The 15163-nt window shown below is 46.4% G+C and overlaps 1 protein-coding gene across 2 annotated transcripts in view; it reads left to right on the top strand.

The window, feature by feature from the left end:
* LOC137793091 (protein ELFN1-like) overlaps window positions 1-8535 on the top strand; it is a 103980-nt gene extending 95445 nt beyond the window's left edge. For both annotated transcript variants that reach the window (XM_068589045.1, XM_068589046.1), the window contains 4 exons: window positions 1239-1985; window positions 2098-2251; window positions 3564-3730; window positions 4872-8535. In XM_068589045.1, the coding sequence (XP_068445146.1) occupies window positions 1699-1985; window positions 2098-2251; window positions 3564-3730; window positions 4872-7002 (2739 nt within the window). In that variant the 5' untranslated portion in view covers window positions 1239-1698 and the 3' untranslated portion in view covers window positions 7003-8535. The remainder of the gene's footprint in view (window positions 1-1238; window positions 1986-2097; window positions 2252-3563; window positions 3731-4871) is intronic.
* Window positions 8536-15163: the final 6628 nt, after the last annotated feature.

The raw sequence follows: 15163 nt of genomic DNA on the forward strand, positions 1-15163 counted from the left end.
AAAGGAGGGAGCTTCGGTCAACATCGTGGATAATGAAGTGTGTTGTAAGGACCGACAGTAAATCATAATTGCCTGAGAGTATACGTGATGAATGTGGTTTTTTTTGGTGCGAAGAAGAAATATCAAAGAGGCCCTCTCTACGGAGAGATAAGGAGTCATTGAAGCTCGCGGAACGGCGGCGAGACAGGATGCGACATCGGGGCCTTTTCGCTCCTCCACAAGGACACCGGAAAAAAAAAAAGTTCAGAGAGGCTTTGTCCCGTTCTCAAAGAGAGATTTGCTCTCCTTCACAGATTAGAGGTGACGCACCTCTCTGCCTCGGCATTCATCTGTAATCAATAAGGAGGGAACTGCGGGGCCAAGAGAGGCTTCGAGAGGAAGAGGCCGGACCTTTTGCTCCTTCCCACTCCTTCGTCTTCTTCGCCTCCATAATGTCACATCCTGTTTGTTGCTCTTACAGCTGAGAAAAAGCCTCTCAAAGAGAAGAGGGGAGCCACTATTCCAGCAAATCTCCCAGACAGAGAGCCACTCTACACCCCTCTCTCTTCCCCCCCGAAGCCTACTCTTTCTCTCACAGAATCACTGCCTCTTTATCTTCTTACTGCCTTATCCCCCCTCCTCCACCTCGCTCCATCTCGCCACTCTCTTGCACCCACTGCTTCATCCTCCTCCTCGCTGTTCTGCAGCTCTTTGCGAGCCCTTTTTTCCCTCTTCCCCTCCCGTTCCATCAGGCATCAGCTGTTTTTATTCCCCCCCCCTCCACACACACACACACACACACCCTCCTCCTCCCAGGAAGTGTTTTATTTAGAGCAGATTAATTAATTAGATACAGTATCGGGGTAAGGTCCATTCTTAGCCCGGGGCTATGAAGGCCCCGAGGCTAATAGCGTGGCACAAATAAAAAAAAGTGCATCGACGAGTGGTGTGTGTGTTTTTTTTTTAAAGATTTGCAGGTGTCTATTGTGTCTCTGCACCAACGTGCGCTAATTGGACTTGTCAAGAAAGGTCTTTTGAGCATAGGAAGTGCGTGTGCAAGCATACATTTGAGTGTGTTTGTGTGCCAGCCGGTTATATAAGAAGAAATAACTACCCCCGATCTCATCATGCTGGTAACAGGGTTGTGTTTGTTGGTATAAACCGCTGTGTTTCATTAGCAAGTCTTTTCTAACACCCTCCTCCCATCTCTCTCTCTCTCTCTCTCTCTCTTCCCACCCTCCTTTTCCTCTTCCCTCCAGGGACGAGTTCTCACGCCGAGTGCAGAGCAGCGAGCAATGAGGAAGAAAGAAAAGAGGTGCTTGTCCAATGAGAGATGCGGACGGCCACAGAAGACATGAGCAGCAGCCAATCTGGCACCGGGACGACTTCCTCCTGCCAATTTGTACATAACAAATCAAATGCGACCCCGTAATTGAACAGCTGATACAGTTTACCTCGACACGCACACTGCCAATGAAGAGCAACGTCCCATTCCTGCATTTATCATTTCCGCTTTGATGAATCACGGATCCCCGACACCAGTTTTATTAACGTACAATTACACGTCGGGCGAAAAGGGAAACGGGGACATTTCAACCATGCTGTGACTTCTATCGCGGTATAGACACAAATCGGATTCAAAGAAAAGAGATATTACTGTACAAACAAGCCCCGGCTCCCCCTTTTCAAATGGCGCTGGCCTGCGTGAATAAATGTTAGATGGCAAGCGTCTCCGCTCGGCTTTCTCCAATGGATATCGCGACGGCGTCCCGAATGGCCCAGAGGACGAGGCGGGGACGGCAGAGGCGCGACGTGGCCGGGGGTTCGTCGGCGGTCCTGTCCACCGCCGGCTCCTTCCTGTGTTGGCTCGCCCTGCTGTCGATAGCGCGCTTGCCGACGGTCACGGCCGACTGCTGGCTCATCGAAGGCGAGAAGGGCTTCGTGTGGCTGGCCATCTGCAGCATGAACCAGCCGCCGTACGAGGCCATCCCCTCCCACATCAACAGGTCAGGAAACTTCAGGACGAAAGAGTCTCGTCGATTGTCACTTTTTTTTTTTTTTTTTTTGCCTCGTGGTCCAAAAATAAAATCTAAAAGCCTTTCGCACTTATCTCAACAGCACTATTGTGGATCTGAGGCTGAATGAGAACAAGATACGATCGGTCCATTATTCTTCGCTCAGTCGCTTTGGCAACCTCACCTACCTGAACCTCACCAAGAACGACATCAGCTACGTGGAAGACGGAGCGTTCTCGGCACAATTCAACCTGCAGGTGAGCTGAGGCATCGAGGACCTTCATGGATGCAGATACAGGAACATGCATTCACCATAAACTGTGTTTTTAGGTCAGTTTTGAGATATTTGGGTATGTTAGGATACATATATTAAACACAGTAGTTTAAATCTGTGATGTTCTTGTAGGTATGGCACCAGTAGCATCAAAACATGCAGGACTTTCACCCAGGAGGCCGTTGTTAATGTCCTGTGTGAAACCGAAAGTCAGTGTTGAGTTATTTTAACGTGGTGTATGACGTAACAAGCTTACTTCAAGTACGTAGCATAACCGATAGGCGTAAGTGGACGTTGTTTAAAAACAAAGATCTCTAAATAAGTAAAATTCATCAATTTCCTGCATCTTGGACTTTACTGATGAAATAAAATTAAAGTCTACTCAGTGATTCTCAGCTGATTTTATTCTCACAAAATGAAGTAAAATGTAATTAATAATTAAACAATTAAAAAATCTTGAATCAAGCTCAATGCAATTAAAAAAGGAACATAATCATTTTTATTATGGAAAGGTTACTGTTATTTATTTAGGAGATATTAATCAAAGCAAATCCCAGTTTTTACAGTGTACTTGATTACGCAACAAACACACTTACACGTATTTTAACCCATCTACATTTATTTGTACATACATAGTATACTTAATGTTTTAGGCATAAAATGTTGATCGGCATAAAATATTCGTTTAGCATAAAATAGCTCCATTTTAACGAGCAGCAACATTAATGCATCACTTTCTAAATAGAAAAAGGGGATAATGTGGCTACTGAACATTCTTAAGTTATTCATATTCAAGCAATTCTGATATCACCCAATACTTCATAATAACGATTGCTATTTATGAATGAAGGACGTATCAAGGGGAGTATTTCCCCCCCTGTGCTACTGCTGCTACTTTTATTTGAGCAAAGCGTCTAATTTACTCCAGAATTGTACCCACAGATGGACGCACAGGAAAAACAAGAAAGAAAGCGCTCGCTCATTATGGCTTCCAGAAAAGCATTCGGGCAAAAGTGTTTTTCACCAAACTGAGCTGAACGCAGCCATAATGAGCTGGCGCGCATACACATGCACTACCCGAGCTGCTGGAGCGGTGCCAGGAGGTAAAATGTGAACAAAAAAGATCTTAGTAAATTGAGCACAGCACAGAGGCTTAGATCAGCATGTGAAACATGAATTGTACTGAACCGTCGTCTGTTTGTTTCTGCGTGTTTCCAGCTTGTAGCGCGTGTGATGCTTGGCGCTGGCCGGCTCTTGGGAGATTAGAATAATCCCACTTGTGTTTGCCTCTCCAGGTTCTCCAGATGGGTTTTAACAAGTTGAGGAACCTGACGGAGGGAATGCTGCGTGGTCTGGGCAAGCTGCAGTACCTCTACCTGCAGGCCAACCTCATCGAGAGCGTGACGCTCAACACCTTCTGGGAGTGCCCCAACATAGAGAACATAGACCTCTCCATGAACAGGTATCGACCTGGGTCCGCGTTTACGTGTCTAATGAGATGAGGAGAGGAAAACATGCTGTTGTGGCGCTGAAGCAATTAGTCGATTAATCAATTGCGTAACTTTGAGGAAAGAATCCTCAGCACTTTTAATAATTTAATGATTGTGTCAAGATGTGATAATTTGCTGAGTTTCCTTGCTGTGAATATACTATATGATGTCTTTAAAACTTTTACTTCATTGGTGTATGATGCGAACTTAAAACGATTTGAAACATTTTTAGATAGGAGAATATATTAAGTTCCTTAAATGCAGCCGAAACATGATAATACATGTCAGGCTTGGTGTCGTCAAGCCATGATCAAAGATCAAGGGCTGCTTTCTAAATTCACCGATTTGCACTGATGTTTTGCAGACTTGCTGTAGAAAAGCATTGCAGAAGACGCATAAATAAGTTTTTTTTTTCCCTCTTGCTGACAGTATCCTCATTAAACCATGTTCCAATGCCGCAACACGCCATTCTTCCAATAGAAGTGGAGCTACTTCTTTCTCTGTGGGAATAACTGTCTTCTCCATACGATTGGTACCGTAAACGGTATTGATCTCTCGACTTAAAATAGCAACAGCAGAATGAAGGTTTAACAGCTCTTTGGGGCTTGTTGGAAGGTATTTTGGGAAATATTTACAAGAAGACTGAGCAACAAGTGGATTCAAAGCGAGAGCCTGCGGATTTTTGATCATTAAAGTCTGTTTCCAGGTCTTGAGGAACACTTCTGCAAACGTGGAAAACGTGCAAAAATTACCAATCCAACGTATGATCAATTGGCTCCATTGATATCACTTGGGTATGAAGACTTCTACGCTTGAATAATTATAAAATCTTGGGGTTTGGAGTCAGACAGAAGTGAGCCCCTGGTCTCCGCCAAACCCAATGATAGTAGATAGAAGCATGATATATATCTAACCTCTGAACTGCTGGGGATCAAGTTGCATTGTGAGTATTGTCAGATACAAATTGTACATATTTTTTGCCCCATTTGTCCATCATGAGTCTGACGTGCAATCCTTCGTTGGTGAAAACATTTGTTGACAGATTCCCAGCTGTGAGAGTGTGAAGTTTCTATCTAAAGAATTTTACGATTTCCCCTTTGTCCCTTTTTCCAGGATCCAGGTGCTGGACGGTAGTTTGTTCTCTGGCCTCTCGAAGCTGACCACGTGTGAACTTTACACCAACCCCTTCAACTGCTCCTGCGAGCTGCTGGGTTTCCTGCGCTGGCTCGCCGCCTTCCCCAACCGGACCAGCGAGAGGATGGTGTGCGACTCCCCTCAGGGGTTCTTCGGCTACAACCTCCTGAGCCAGAACCCCCGCATGCCCTCCCAACGCAACGCCCTTCACGTGCTCAGTCTGGTCTGCACCGACGACGGCAGCATCGTGACGACCTACTACACGAACGGCATGGCGGACTCCACCACCCTGCCCCCGGATTTCGCCTCCCCCTGCGGATTGGACGATTGCGCTTCGGGGACTCCCCCCGATGAGGTCATCAACCTGAGCCCCATTTTCTCCGACACCAAGCCGATCATGATGCTGAAGCAGGTGCTTCATTCGAGGGCCGTGATCACGATTCAGATCCCTCACCCGTACAGGAAAATGTACATCCTGGTGCTTTATAACAACAGCTTCTTCACAGATATCCAGAATCTGAAAAATATAAGGGAAGATATTGAGCTCAAGGACTTGAAGCCCAACACCGACTACACGTACTGTGTGGTTTCTATAAGGAACGCCTTGCGCTTCAACCACACATGTCTGACCATCTCCACTGGCCGCCGGGCCGGAGAAGAGAGCCCGGCCAATCAGTCGTCAGCCACCCACTACATTATGACTATTCTGGGCTGTTTGTTCGGCATGCTAATCTTTCTTGGCCTTGTGGTCCACTGCCTGAGGAAGAAAAGGATCATGCAGGAGAAGGAGAGGAAGATGAGCAGGATCCAAAGGACTCTGATAGAGCTCAAATACGGCGGCGAGGGGGATATCGAGGGCGGGAGCGGAGGATCCCAGAAGCTCGGCGCCGGGGACAGCCTGTCCAGGATGCCCTACCTTCCTCAGGGAGGCGAGATCGATCCGTACAAGCTGCAGGAGGTGATCGAAACGCCGGTGCACAAGCCCGCCAAACTGAACTACATGGAGGTGAGAGGGTCCGGCATCGAACGGGAGAGAGACCGAGAGCGGGAGCGAGAGCGGGAGATGTCGCCGCAAGCGAATCCCCAGGGCTCAGTGGCGGAGATCTCGACCATTGCGAAAGAAGTTGACAAAGTCAACCAGATCATCAACAACTGCATCGATGCCCTCAAATCGGAGTCTACCTCCTTCCAGCAGGGGATGAAATCCCCGTCTTCTGCAGGCGGAGGGGCGGTTTCTACTGCGGAGCCCCAGCTGGTGCTTCTCTCTGAGCAAGGGGAGAGAGAACGAGGAAGCGAGTTCCTCTCTCCGGTCTATAAGGGAGGAAGAGGAGGAAGGGAGGAGAGGGGGCGAAGCTATCATCACTCCTTGCAGCGACACCACAGCATGGAGGCGCCTCCAACCTCCAAAAGGCCCAGCACCTCCTCTTCCCCTGGCTCGGCCCGGAGCCCTCGCTCGTTCCGCTCGGAGGGAGGCTACCACTCGTCGGAGACCCGCTACATCGAGAGGAGCTCAACCGGAGAGCGAGGAGAGCGTGGAGAAAGGGGAGAAAGGGGTGAAAGGGCGGAAAGGGCAGAAAGGGGAGGCGGAGAGGCCATTCGTACGGTCACCCCGGCGGCGGCCATCTTGCGAGCCGAAGCGCAGAGGATCCGCCAGTACAACGAGCACCGTCACTCCTATCCCGGCTCCCAGCAGCACCTCCAGGAGCTGCAGCACCACCCGCAGATCCTGCAGGAGCTCCACCACCACCCGGGCGGCCGCAAGCCCTCCATGCTGGACCCCCTCACCCTCACCAGGCAGGCCAAGCAGCGGGAGCTGGCCTACTCCCAGCTCTCGCCGCACTACCCGCTCTCGCCCCAGTACCACAACCTCAGCTACTGCTCCAGCCCGGACGAGGACGAGGAGGACGAGGGGCTCCTCTGCACCCCGACCCTGGGTCTGTGGGAGCGGTTCAAGTTGCACCGCAAGAGGCACCGGCAGGCGTCCATGGAGGACGAGGGGTACGTGGCGGCCGGACACGCCCTGCGGCGAAAGGTCCAGTTCGCCAAGGACGAGGATCTTCACGACATACTGGACTACTGGAAGGGCGTGTCCGCCCAGCAGAAGACCTGAAGACCCCAAACACTTTGAAGATGGAAAATAACAACACAGACTGATACAAAAAAACAACCTGTAAATACACACAAACACACACACACAACTTACAGGATCTACAGATTCAAACTGCACACATACATCTATATATATAAATAGATATACACACACACACTTTACACAAACCGAGCCTTTGCTTCTGAGAACATGAAGGAGGACCAAACAAATATATTATATTGAACAGAAACCATAGCTTATAGAGAGACTGAGTTACTTTTTGTAATGTAATAAACATTATAGCTCAGACTTATGTAGCTATTTGTACTAAGTTTTGAATGAAGAAAAAAAGAATTACCTTAAATGTTGCCCGGCAACCCATCCCGAACAGCCCGGCGACGCTTCTAATCTGCCCGGAGACCGATGTTCATCAAATCCGACCGCGGCAGATTAACCTCTCCAATTATTATCACCGCGGTGGATTGATTACGATTTTTTGCTTTTTTTTTTTCCCAAGGAAGGTTGTCTTTTTTTGGCGGTTTTGCTTTGAGGAAAAAAAAAAAAAAGAAGACATTTTCAAAGATTTAAAACATCCAAATATGACAAATTCTGGATGGGTCGCCAGGCAACAGTAATATTCAACCGTGCTGAGAACGAGTAGGTAGCTTCTCACCGGGAAGTGAGTTCAATGTGCCAAATCCACCAAGTGGGGGGGAAAGTAGAGCCCCAACTGTGTACCAACTCCTCCTCGCCACTGTTTTTATATAGAGATTTAAAAAAAAACCTAGAATGATATGTTATTACTATTAATTATTCTTACTACATTACTGGTCTTTCTTATTAGTCCTAATGCTCCACATCATTAGTATTCTATTATTTGACTATGGCATGGCTCCGTGTCGTGTGACTGTGTTTTTGACTGTTTTCGGGGAAAAAAAAAACCAACCCTCTCAGCCGAGAAGTGGACGCCAACAGAGACAAACAGGATAACGGACGAGACATTTGAGTTCTTCTTTTTTCCCCCCCCACCGAGAGGAACGTTGCTCTCCGCCGAGCGGGAAAAACAGGCCCGTCGTTTCTCTTGGTGAACCCCCTCCTTCCTCCCTCCATCCCCCGCTACACCTGCTCCTCATCCTCCTAAAGAGGGACCGCTGTACAGATGAGAGAGAGAAGTTCTATATTTGCAACAGAGGTGACTGTTTTGTTTGTACAACATGTTTTTTTTTTAATCTTTCAGACTTTTCAGAAACGAGAATCCCAAGTTAGTTACCTACCTGCTCACTTACAACGGTACGTTTTTGATTTTTGGAAAATCGAAAAAAATTCTAAATCTTCAAATGAATGTCTCTGAATTCCCGAAGGGGGAAAAACATATCTGCACTGTTCAAAAATCAAAAAAAAAAAACGACTCTTAGGAAAAAAAAAGAGCTAAAACTCTCAGCTTCCCGATACACTGTAGCTCCACTGTGTTTTTATCAACAAATCATTTATTTTTGTTTCCTATCCTCCCATATCTCCAAGGTTTGTACTTGTGCCGGGGGGTTGGGGTTGGGGTCGGGGTCGGGGTTGAGGGGGGGTTCCTCTGGTTCCACTGTGGTGCCATTGTGCCAACATGACAAATCACAAACAAGTATTTGAAATGATTTTAAATACTATTTACAGACCTCTTCTCCTTCACATCGACACACATCAGTTTGCCAGGACGAACGACAATTTGCACAAAACAACCCTCCCCCCATTGGCTCACGGCTCCCTTCTCTCCTCCAATCATGTCTAAGACCAAAGTACTGTGGTAGTAAATTGACCTCTATAGACCCCCCCCCCCCCCCCTCTTGCCCCGGCCCCAGCTGATAATTACCCACCATCATCCTCACAGTGACAACTCTAGCACACGCATACACACTCTCATGTGTATCCACACACAACCACACACACACAGATGAATGTATTCTTTGAGAAATTAATACCGTTTCGCAGCTGGAAATCTCTGTTTTCTGATGTACAAGCTGTTTTCCAACCGTGTTCTCATCTGTCTGACGGGTTTCAAAACTGGACGTAAATAAGTGAATATTTGGCAAGATCTGACCACTCAGGGCAGATTCTCATGGACGACTTTCCTCACACCAGTTTTGTGTCACCAATTGAACCAAATGTTGGCCGCGGAGACGCCCCAAATTTTGCCGCCGCAGACGTCTATTGAAGTAATAGCGATGGGGTTTTGCCTTATCGAAGGTTTTCACTGGGAAAATGTTCTTGATATTTTAGAAGTGTTGTAGTGAAACGTGACGAGTATCACTAGCGTGGTGAAAAGAGACTAACATGTATTATTATATCTGCAATATCTGCAGGATCTGAATACTGGAGGCTGGAGCGAGGAGTAAAAATGTGATAAAGTATACCGCTGTGTATTCTGTGCGACAGCAACTCATTTCAGAGGACGCGTTCTCAGGAGTCGAGAACATTTCGAATTCAGTGGATTTTGAATTTGCTTGAAGTTTTTCTCACGGCATTGACCGCCAGTTTATAGTTACAAAAAACGCTCACGAGGACTCTTTGAATGGAGACAGGATTGACTCCAATGATGAAAAAACGACACCACTGAAACAACAATGAAAAAGTTGAATGGAAACACTGTATACAACTGTTTCTCTGCTATATAATGAGTTCAGAATGCTCAAGTCATTAAGCCCAGTTAAAGCCATGATCGTGGGTTAGTGAAATCACCACAGCTGTTTGGAGCGCTGCAGAAGCACATTCATTAGTGTGGTTTCCCGAAAAAAATAGTTAAAAAAAAGACAGTTTTTTCCCTTCTTTTCCCCTCTCTCTCCTCATACTGCAGCAGCTGTAACGCGGATCCTCTGCGGCTGCAAACAATCCAGCTCTGATCCGAAAGGAGGCCGACGAGCCGCGGTTTGTTTCTGCATCACACGTCCCAGATTGTGGCTTTAACTTAACAACAGCCTTAAAACATTCGATTCTTTTTCTTTAATCTTTTTAACTGAAGCATTGCTTTGAAAAATCGAAGACTTTCCTGGTTTCTTAACTTATACTTTCCTGACTGCAATTTTTTCTAATTGCTTGATTCTTAAGCCTCACTTGAGCATTCTTTGAGTAACAGTAATATCAATGTAGCGATGTATTATAGTACTGTTTTTTTTCTTCTTCTTCTTCTTCTTCCTGTTCTGTTTATGAACAATAATGGCCTGAATGTGTTCACGCGTCAGAGAGTAGCAGAGCTCGTCTGGAAGCGGACAACGACGAAGGCGACCGGTCGCCAGTGACCCTCATCATCGTCAGCGCTGCTGTTCTCTGAAGCGTGAAGAGCATAAACTGTTTTTTGAAACTAAAATGCCTAGAAAGTGGAAATAAATAGAGGTCCTATACTGACGACAGACAGAAACAACGGAGAGCGTGATGCAAGGAAATCCTCAGTGGATGCTTGTGTTGCGCTCTTCTTGTGAATGACTCAGGAGCGAGAGAGCGAGAGAGAAAGAGGAGAGAGAGAGAACGCTCTGCCCTAGGATCTCTCAAAGGCTTTCTTTCTTTTCATGTCAAAAAATTTAAATGAGCACAATAAAATAGCTTTTCTTTCACCGTCTCCTTTTCTGGAGAAACCGTACGTATGGCGGGAGTTTCCAAACACACTCAGGACTTTTCACATTTCTGCTACGTCCTCAACGTGTCGGCTTGCCAAAATCATAAGCAGGTATTACGCAATGGACCGTTTGTTTTCAGGGGGGTGCAGTTTGTTAAGGTTTCCAGATATCAGTCTCTGACATGTCTGCTTCCACCGCACCACGACCCCGGGGAAATAAATTGTGGTGCCGAGTGTTGAAAAGTTACCTTCAAAAGAAACATTTCCTTCCGTATCGCTGTGAACAATCCACAGACCACACACACGTCAAAAGTTGCCAATAAAAGTAGCGCCATTGAGGCCGTTGATAGTCAGTGTTCCAGATTATTCTGGATTACATCCCGAATAATAAGGATACTGTTTCAGAGAATGATGAAAAAAAACTGCCAATAAGAGTCATGCCGTGGCTCTTTCAGCAGCGTAGCTGTAGTTTAAGGTGTAAAACGTGTCCGTGTTAAAGTCACAGGATCACTTAACCCTTTGCTGCGTCTTCAGAAGAGGTTTGGTTTAATCTGAACCCGTAGAGAGAATCTGAAGGCCGAGCATCGGGATCGCAACACAGGTGAAATGAGAACAATACTTCCAGTGAATGAAGTTGAGGTTCTCTGACTCAGACGTATGGTTTAGCCGTAAAAATCCTGCAGGTTCTGGACCCGTTTGTGACCCACGGCTCGGCTCGTCGGGGCCGAACTGACAAGAGCAAACAGCCCCGCAGAGCTCAAAAATAACATTTTCTAGCTTGACCTCGAGTGGCACCTTGCAACACAGACAGTTTTTGGTTTCACTGCCCCGGGTTTCGTCCCCCATGCCCGTCTCCAACCGACACCATGAAGGTGAAGGACGCTGCGTTTGAGGCGCTCATCACGGCGTCGAGACTGAGGCCGGTGGGGAATTCATGAGCGTCGCAGGTATTTTGCCACACGAGGTAAAGTACTTGGAACAAACCGAGGGACCACGAGACGTTATGGCCGATCCACCCTGAAGGCACCGTGTGAATCTCTACAAACGTCTCGGCACGGGACGGAGCAGCGATCACCCGAGCAGACGTCGAGGCGTTTGAGTAGACGAGCGGAAACGTTGCGTGACAAAAGAGCCCACGGCGTGGCGGAAAAGTTCAACAGCAATGTGTCTGTTACTCGTCTCCTAGAGGCCAATTTACCCAAAACTATCTGAACGACTCCAACGAGAGGCAAGTGAGGAAACTAATCTGACAGTGTCCTGCCATCAAATATGTTATTAAGTCATACAGAGGTCAATAATTAATGTTTTTACACACAATTTGTAGCCAGTTTGTATGAAAACACCCCAATAATGAATAATTCAAATTGGTTAATCCTTGACTGACTGGTATCTGTGAACAGTTTTGGGCTTGTAGTTAAATATAATCCTGTTAAATAAATTTAAAAACCCATGTTTAAAAAAGAAATAATAATATTTTTTGGCATATCTGCACATTTTTGGATGTCTCCGTCCAAGCGAAAACTGGGTAAATTTCGAATGTGAGCCAAATGCGCCCGAGCAAAACTCGGGATAAAAATGGATACTGACAAACCCGAGGCGCCCAAATACTGCTTTGAGAAAGACTTTTTTTTTTAAAAAAGAAGAGAAAAAGGAAGTAAAGTCATGTTGTATTGGCTCCGTGGATGAAAGGAGTATTCGGAGCGTGTCCTTGGCGAGATGAATTATTATGCTGGCTTTGCTGGATTTTTATTTGACAGCTGCAAGTGATCCATCTGAAGAGGAGTGTACAGGATGAGGAATGTGGTGTTTAATAGGCCGAGAACATTAAGCATTTAAAATAACTTGAAATCATAAAGACAATGTTTTTTTTGTGTACGTGAAGGAACTACACAGCCGGTCGACACAATGCGGGTGATGTAACAATACTTCTACAGCTATTTCAGGATGTTTTGTGCCCAACAAAAGGTTGGACGAGGTTGAACCGTCATCATCTATAACGAGGCTGCCTTTACCGATGAGAAGAAAGAAAAAAAAAAAGGAGCTCTTAACTTGATATTTTTCTTCCCACGCGGCCAATTTTCTGTCGTTACGCCGTCCAATTTCATTCGGAGACTTTTAACGAAGAAGCTTCGCTGCGCGGGAAGCAGGTAAGTGCATCGCTCTGCGGGACGGAAAGCGCCGCAAAGACGAGGACGCCGCCCTCCACTCTCACACGCACGCGTTATAACACTTATGATGCGGAGTGATGCTGCGGCCAACTGAGGGAAAAAGTTGTTTTTTAAATACGAAACGACCCTCACAAAAACACAACCGCTTTTCTGTATTTAAGTGAGAAAGTACTCGGCAGAGACGCACTTTTTTTCCCCCCAAGTGCTGATATAAGTACTTAATAAAACCATTATAGTGCCAAATATGACTTAAAAACAAAGGAATACCTGATGAACATAACACATGCTTTCAGAATGACACATATTAATATACATCTATACACAACATGACACTTGTTTAAGTGACAATAAGAATTGTGACTGATTAATGGCATCGGTAAGACGTTAGAAGATATTTACAACATTAAAAAGCTTTCATTTGCAGGCTACAAGCAAGACTTTGTTCTTGAAGACTTGCAGCATTTAGTCCCAGACAGATAAAGTGGACACCGCTCTGTTCACAGCCGTAACTTCACACTCATCATCGCACAACTCCCTCTCCACCTCACAGCTCAGCGAATCGATGCGGTGGGAAAGTGGCTGCATGAGTGCAACACGGTGGCATCTAGTGAATCTCAGTCGTTACGAGTTTGAGTAAATGAGCGCGGGAACAAGCTGATTCCTGACACCGACATCAGTATCATTGTGAAAACAACACAATGTACACAATATAGTGGCATGCAGGAGACTCCAGGGTGTTTGGAGCGTGACCCACATCAGAGACAGTACAGTCTGAGAGTTATGTTCAGCATGAAAAACATTGCTGTTGTCAGATATAACTTTCCAAAATGCAGACTTTTATAGAACTTTGAAACATGATGGAAAGGTATAGTTTGACCTTTTGGGGAATACGCTGATGTGCTTTCTTCCAACTAATCTCTGTTTAGCAGGAAGGTACAGCCGCGAGGTGATTAGCTTAGCTTAGCATAAAGACTGGGAGCGGAGGCGAGTGGTAAGTCTGTTAAAGTCACTTCACCCAGTTGGTTCGCCAATTATCCATGAAACCCCAAATTGCTATCTACGTTTGTGTTCAGATGCAACTTGTAAGCCGCGCGAGAGCTATGCTAACGCTGGGGTCTCGTGAACGTAACGCGCATCGCACAACTACAGCAACACACAGCACGTAGAAAGCACATCGCTAACTGTATTCTTATGCTGCGTTCACACCAAACGCGCCGCAAATTTGACGCGCGATTAGATTACACGCAAAGTCAATGCACAGACGCGCTGCGTTGCAAAAAAAGCGATTTTTGCGTGGAAATAGGGGTTAATATAAAGCCACGGAGATAAGCCACGCCCCCCTCTGACACCAAAGGTGAACACACTTTTATTGTCTAACGGGTGAACTGTTTGGTGTGAACGCAGCGTTAGAGATTAACCAGATATGTAGAGTAATTTTATGCATAAGATACAGCGGGGCTCCAGCTCCATGTATGAGCCGACACTCGGGTGCAACACGGGTACAAACACACGCCCTCCTGTGAAGAGGGACACAAATGTGCTTCGAGAAAGTCCACCGGACTCCCAGAGGGGAGAGAGAGAGAGAGAGAGAGAGAGAGAGAGAGAGAGAGAGAGAGAGAGTGGTATTGATTTTCTCATCCAACTGTCATTTTAGGCGAATAACCATTTTGGAAAATCCCAAATGTCGGTTTTATTAAAAGAAAAATGTTCTCAGAGTCGAGGGGCATGTAATTGATCCAGAAGACCCTCCAAAAACATAAAAAAAGTACGCTACATTTGTAATTTCTAATAGCACGTCATTGTCCAAAGCAAAATGGCACAGGCCGACAACACAATGCGCCGGCACCGGGCTTATCTCTCCAGGTGAAATAGCCCCTTGGATTCATAATGGAGGTGTAATTCATGTCCTATTCCATCGTGAGCTGAGAAAATTGACACTTGGGTCCAACACAGAAGAGGTTCATTACTCCTTATCTTCACACCGCTGCGGCACAAGCGGCTTACGGGTCTGCCGGCGGGGGGGCCGGGCGGCGATCAGGGCGAGAACATGTCCTAACAGGTTTCTTTTCATTATCCTCACATCTCCCATCTGTCCCTGTGTGATTTTAACCCAGGGCAGGTGAGTTTGGTATGTCTCCCCGGTTACATCATCTTTCTTTTCCCCCGGAAAAAAAACCAAAAAAAAAACCTCATTTTCCTCAGATCTCGCTCTCAAGAGCCCCGGCGAGCTCTCAAAGCGCTCGGGTACGTCGCACTTGTCGCGCAAAACGAGAACAAGACGCAACCGCCCCCGTTCACACGCCGAGACGCCGCGGTTGCTTCACCTGAAAGTTCCTCCACCAGGAGAGACGATTCTGGTCGTTGAACTTTGAAAAAAAAAAAACACGTGATATTTGCAGAAACGCAGCGATCGCGGTCG

Source organism: Clinocottus analis, unplaced genomic scaffold (assembly GCF_023055335.1).
Source record: "Clinocottus analis isolate CAN_PGR_092001 unplaced genomic scaffold, fCliAna1.0.p SCAF_22, whole genome shotgun sequence".
In the NCBI taxonomy this organism is placed as follows: domain Eukaryota; kingdom Metazoa; phylum Chordata; class Actinopteri; order Perciformes; family Cottidae; genus Clinocottus; species Clinocottus analis.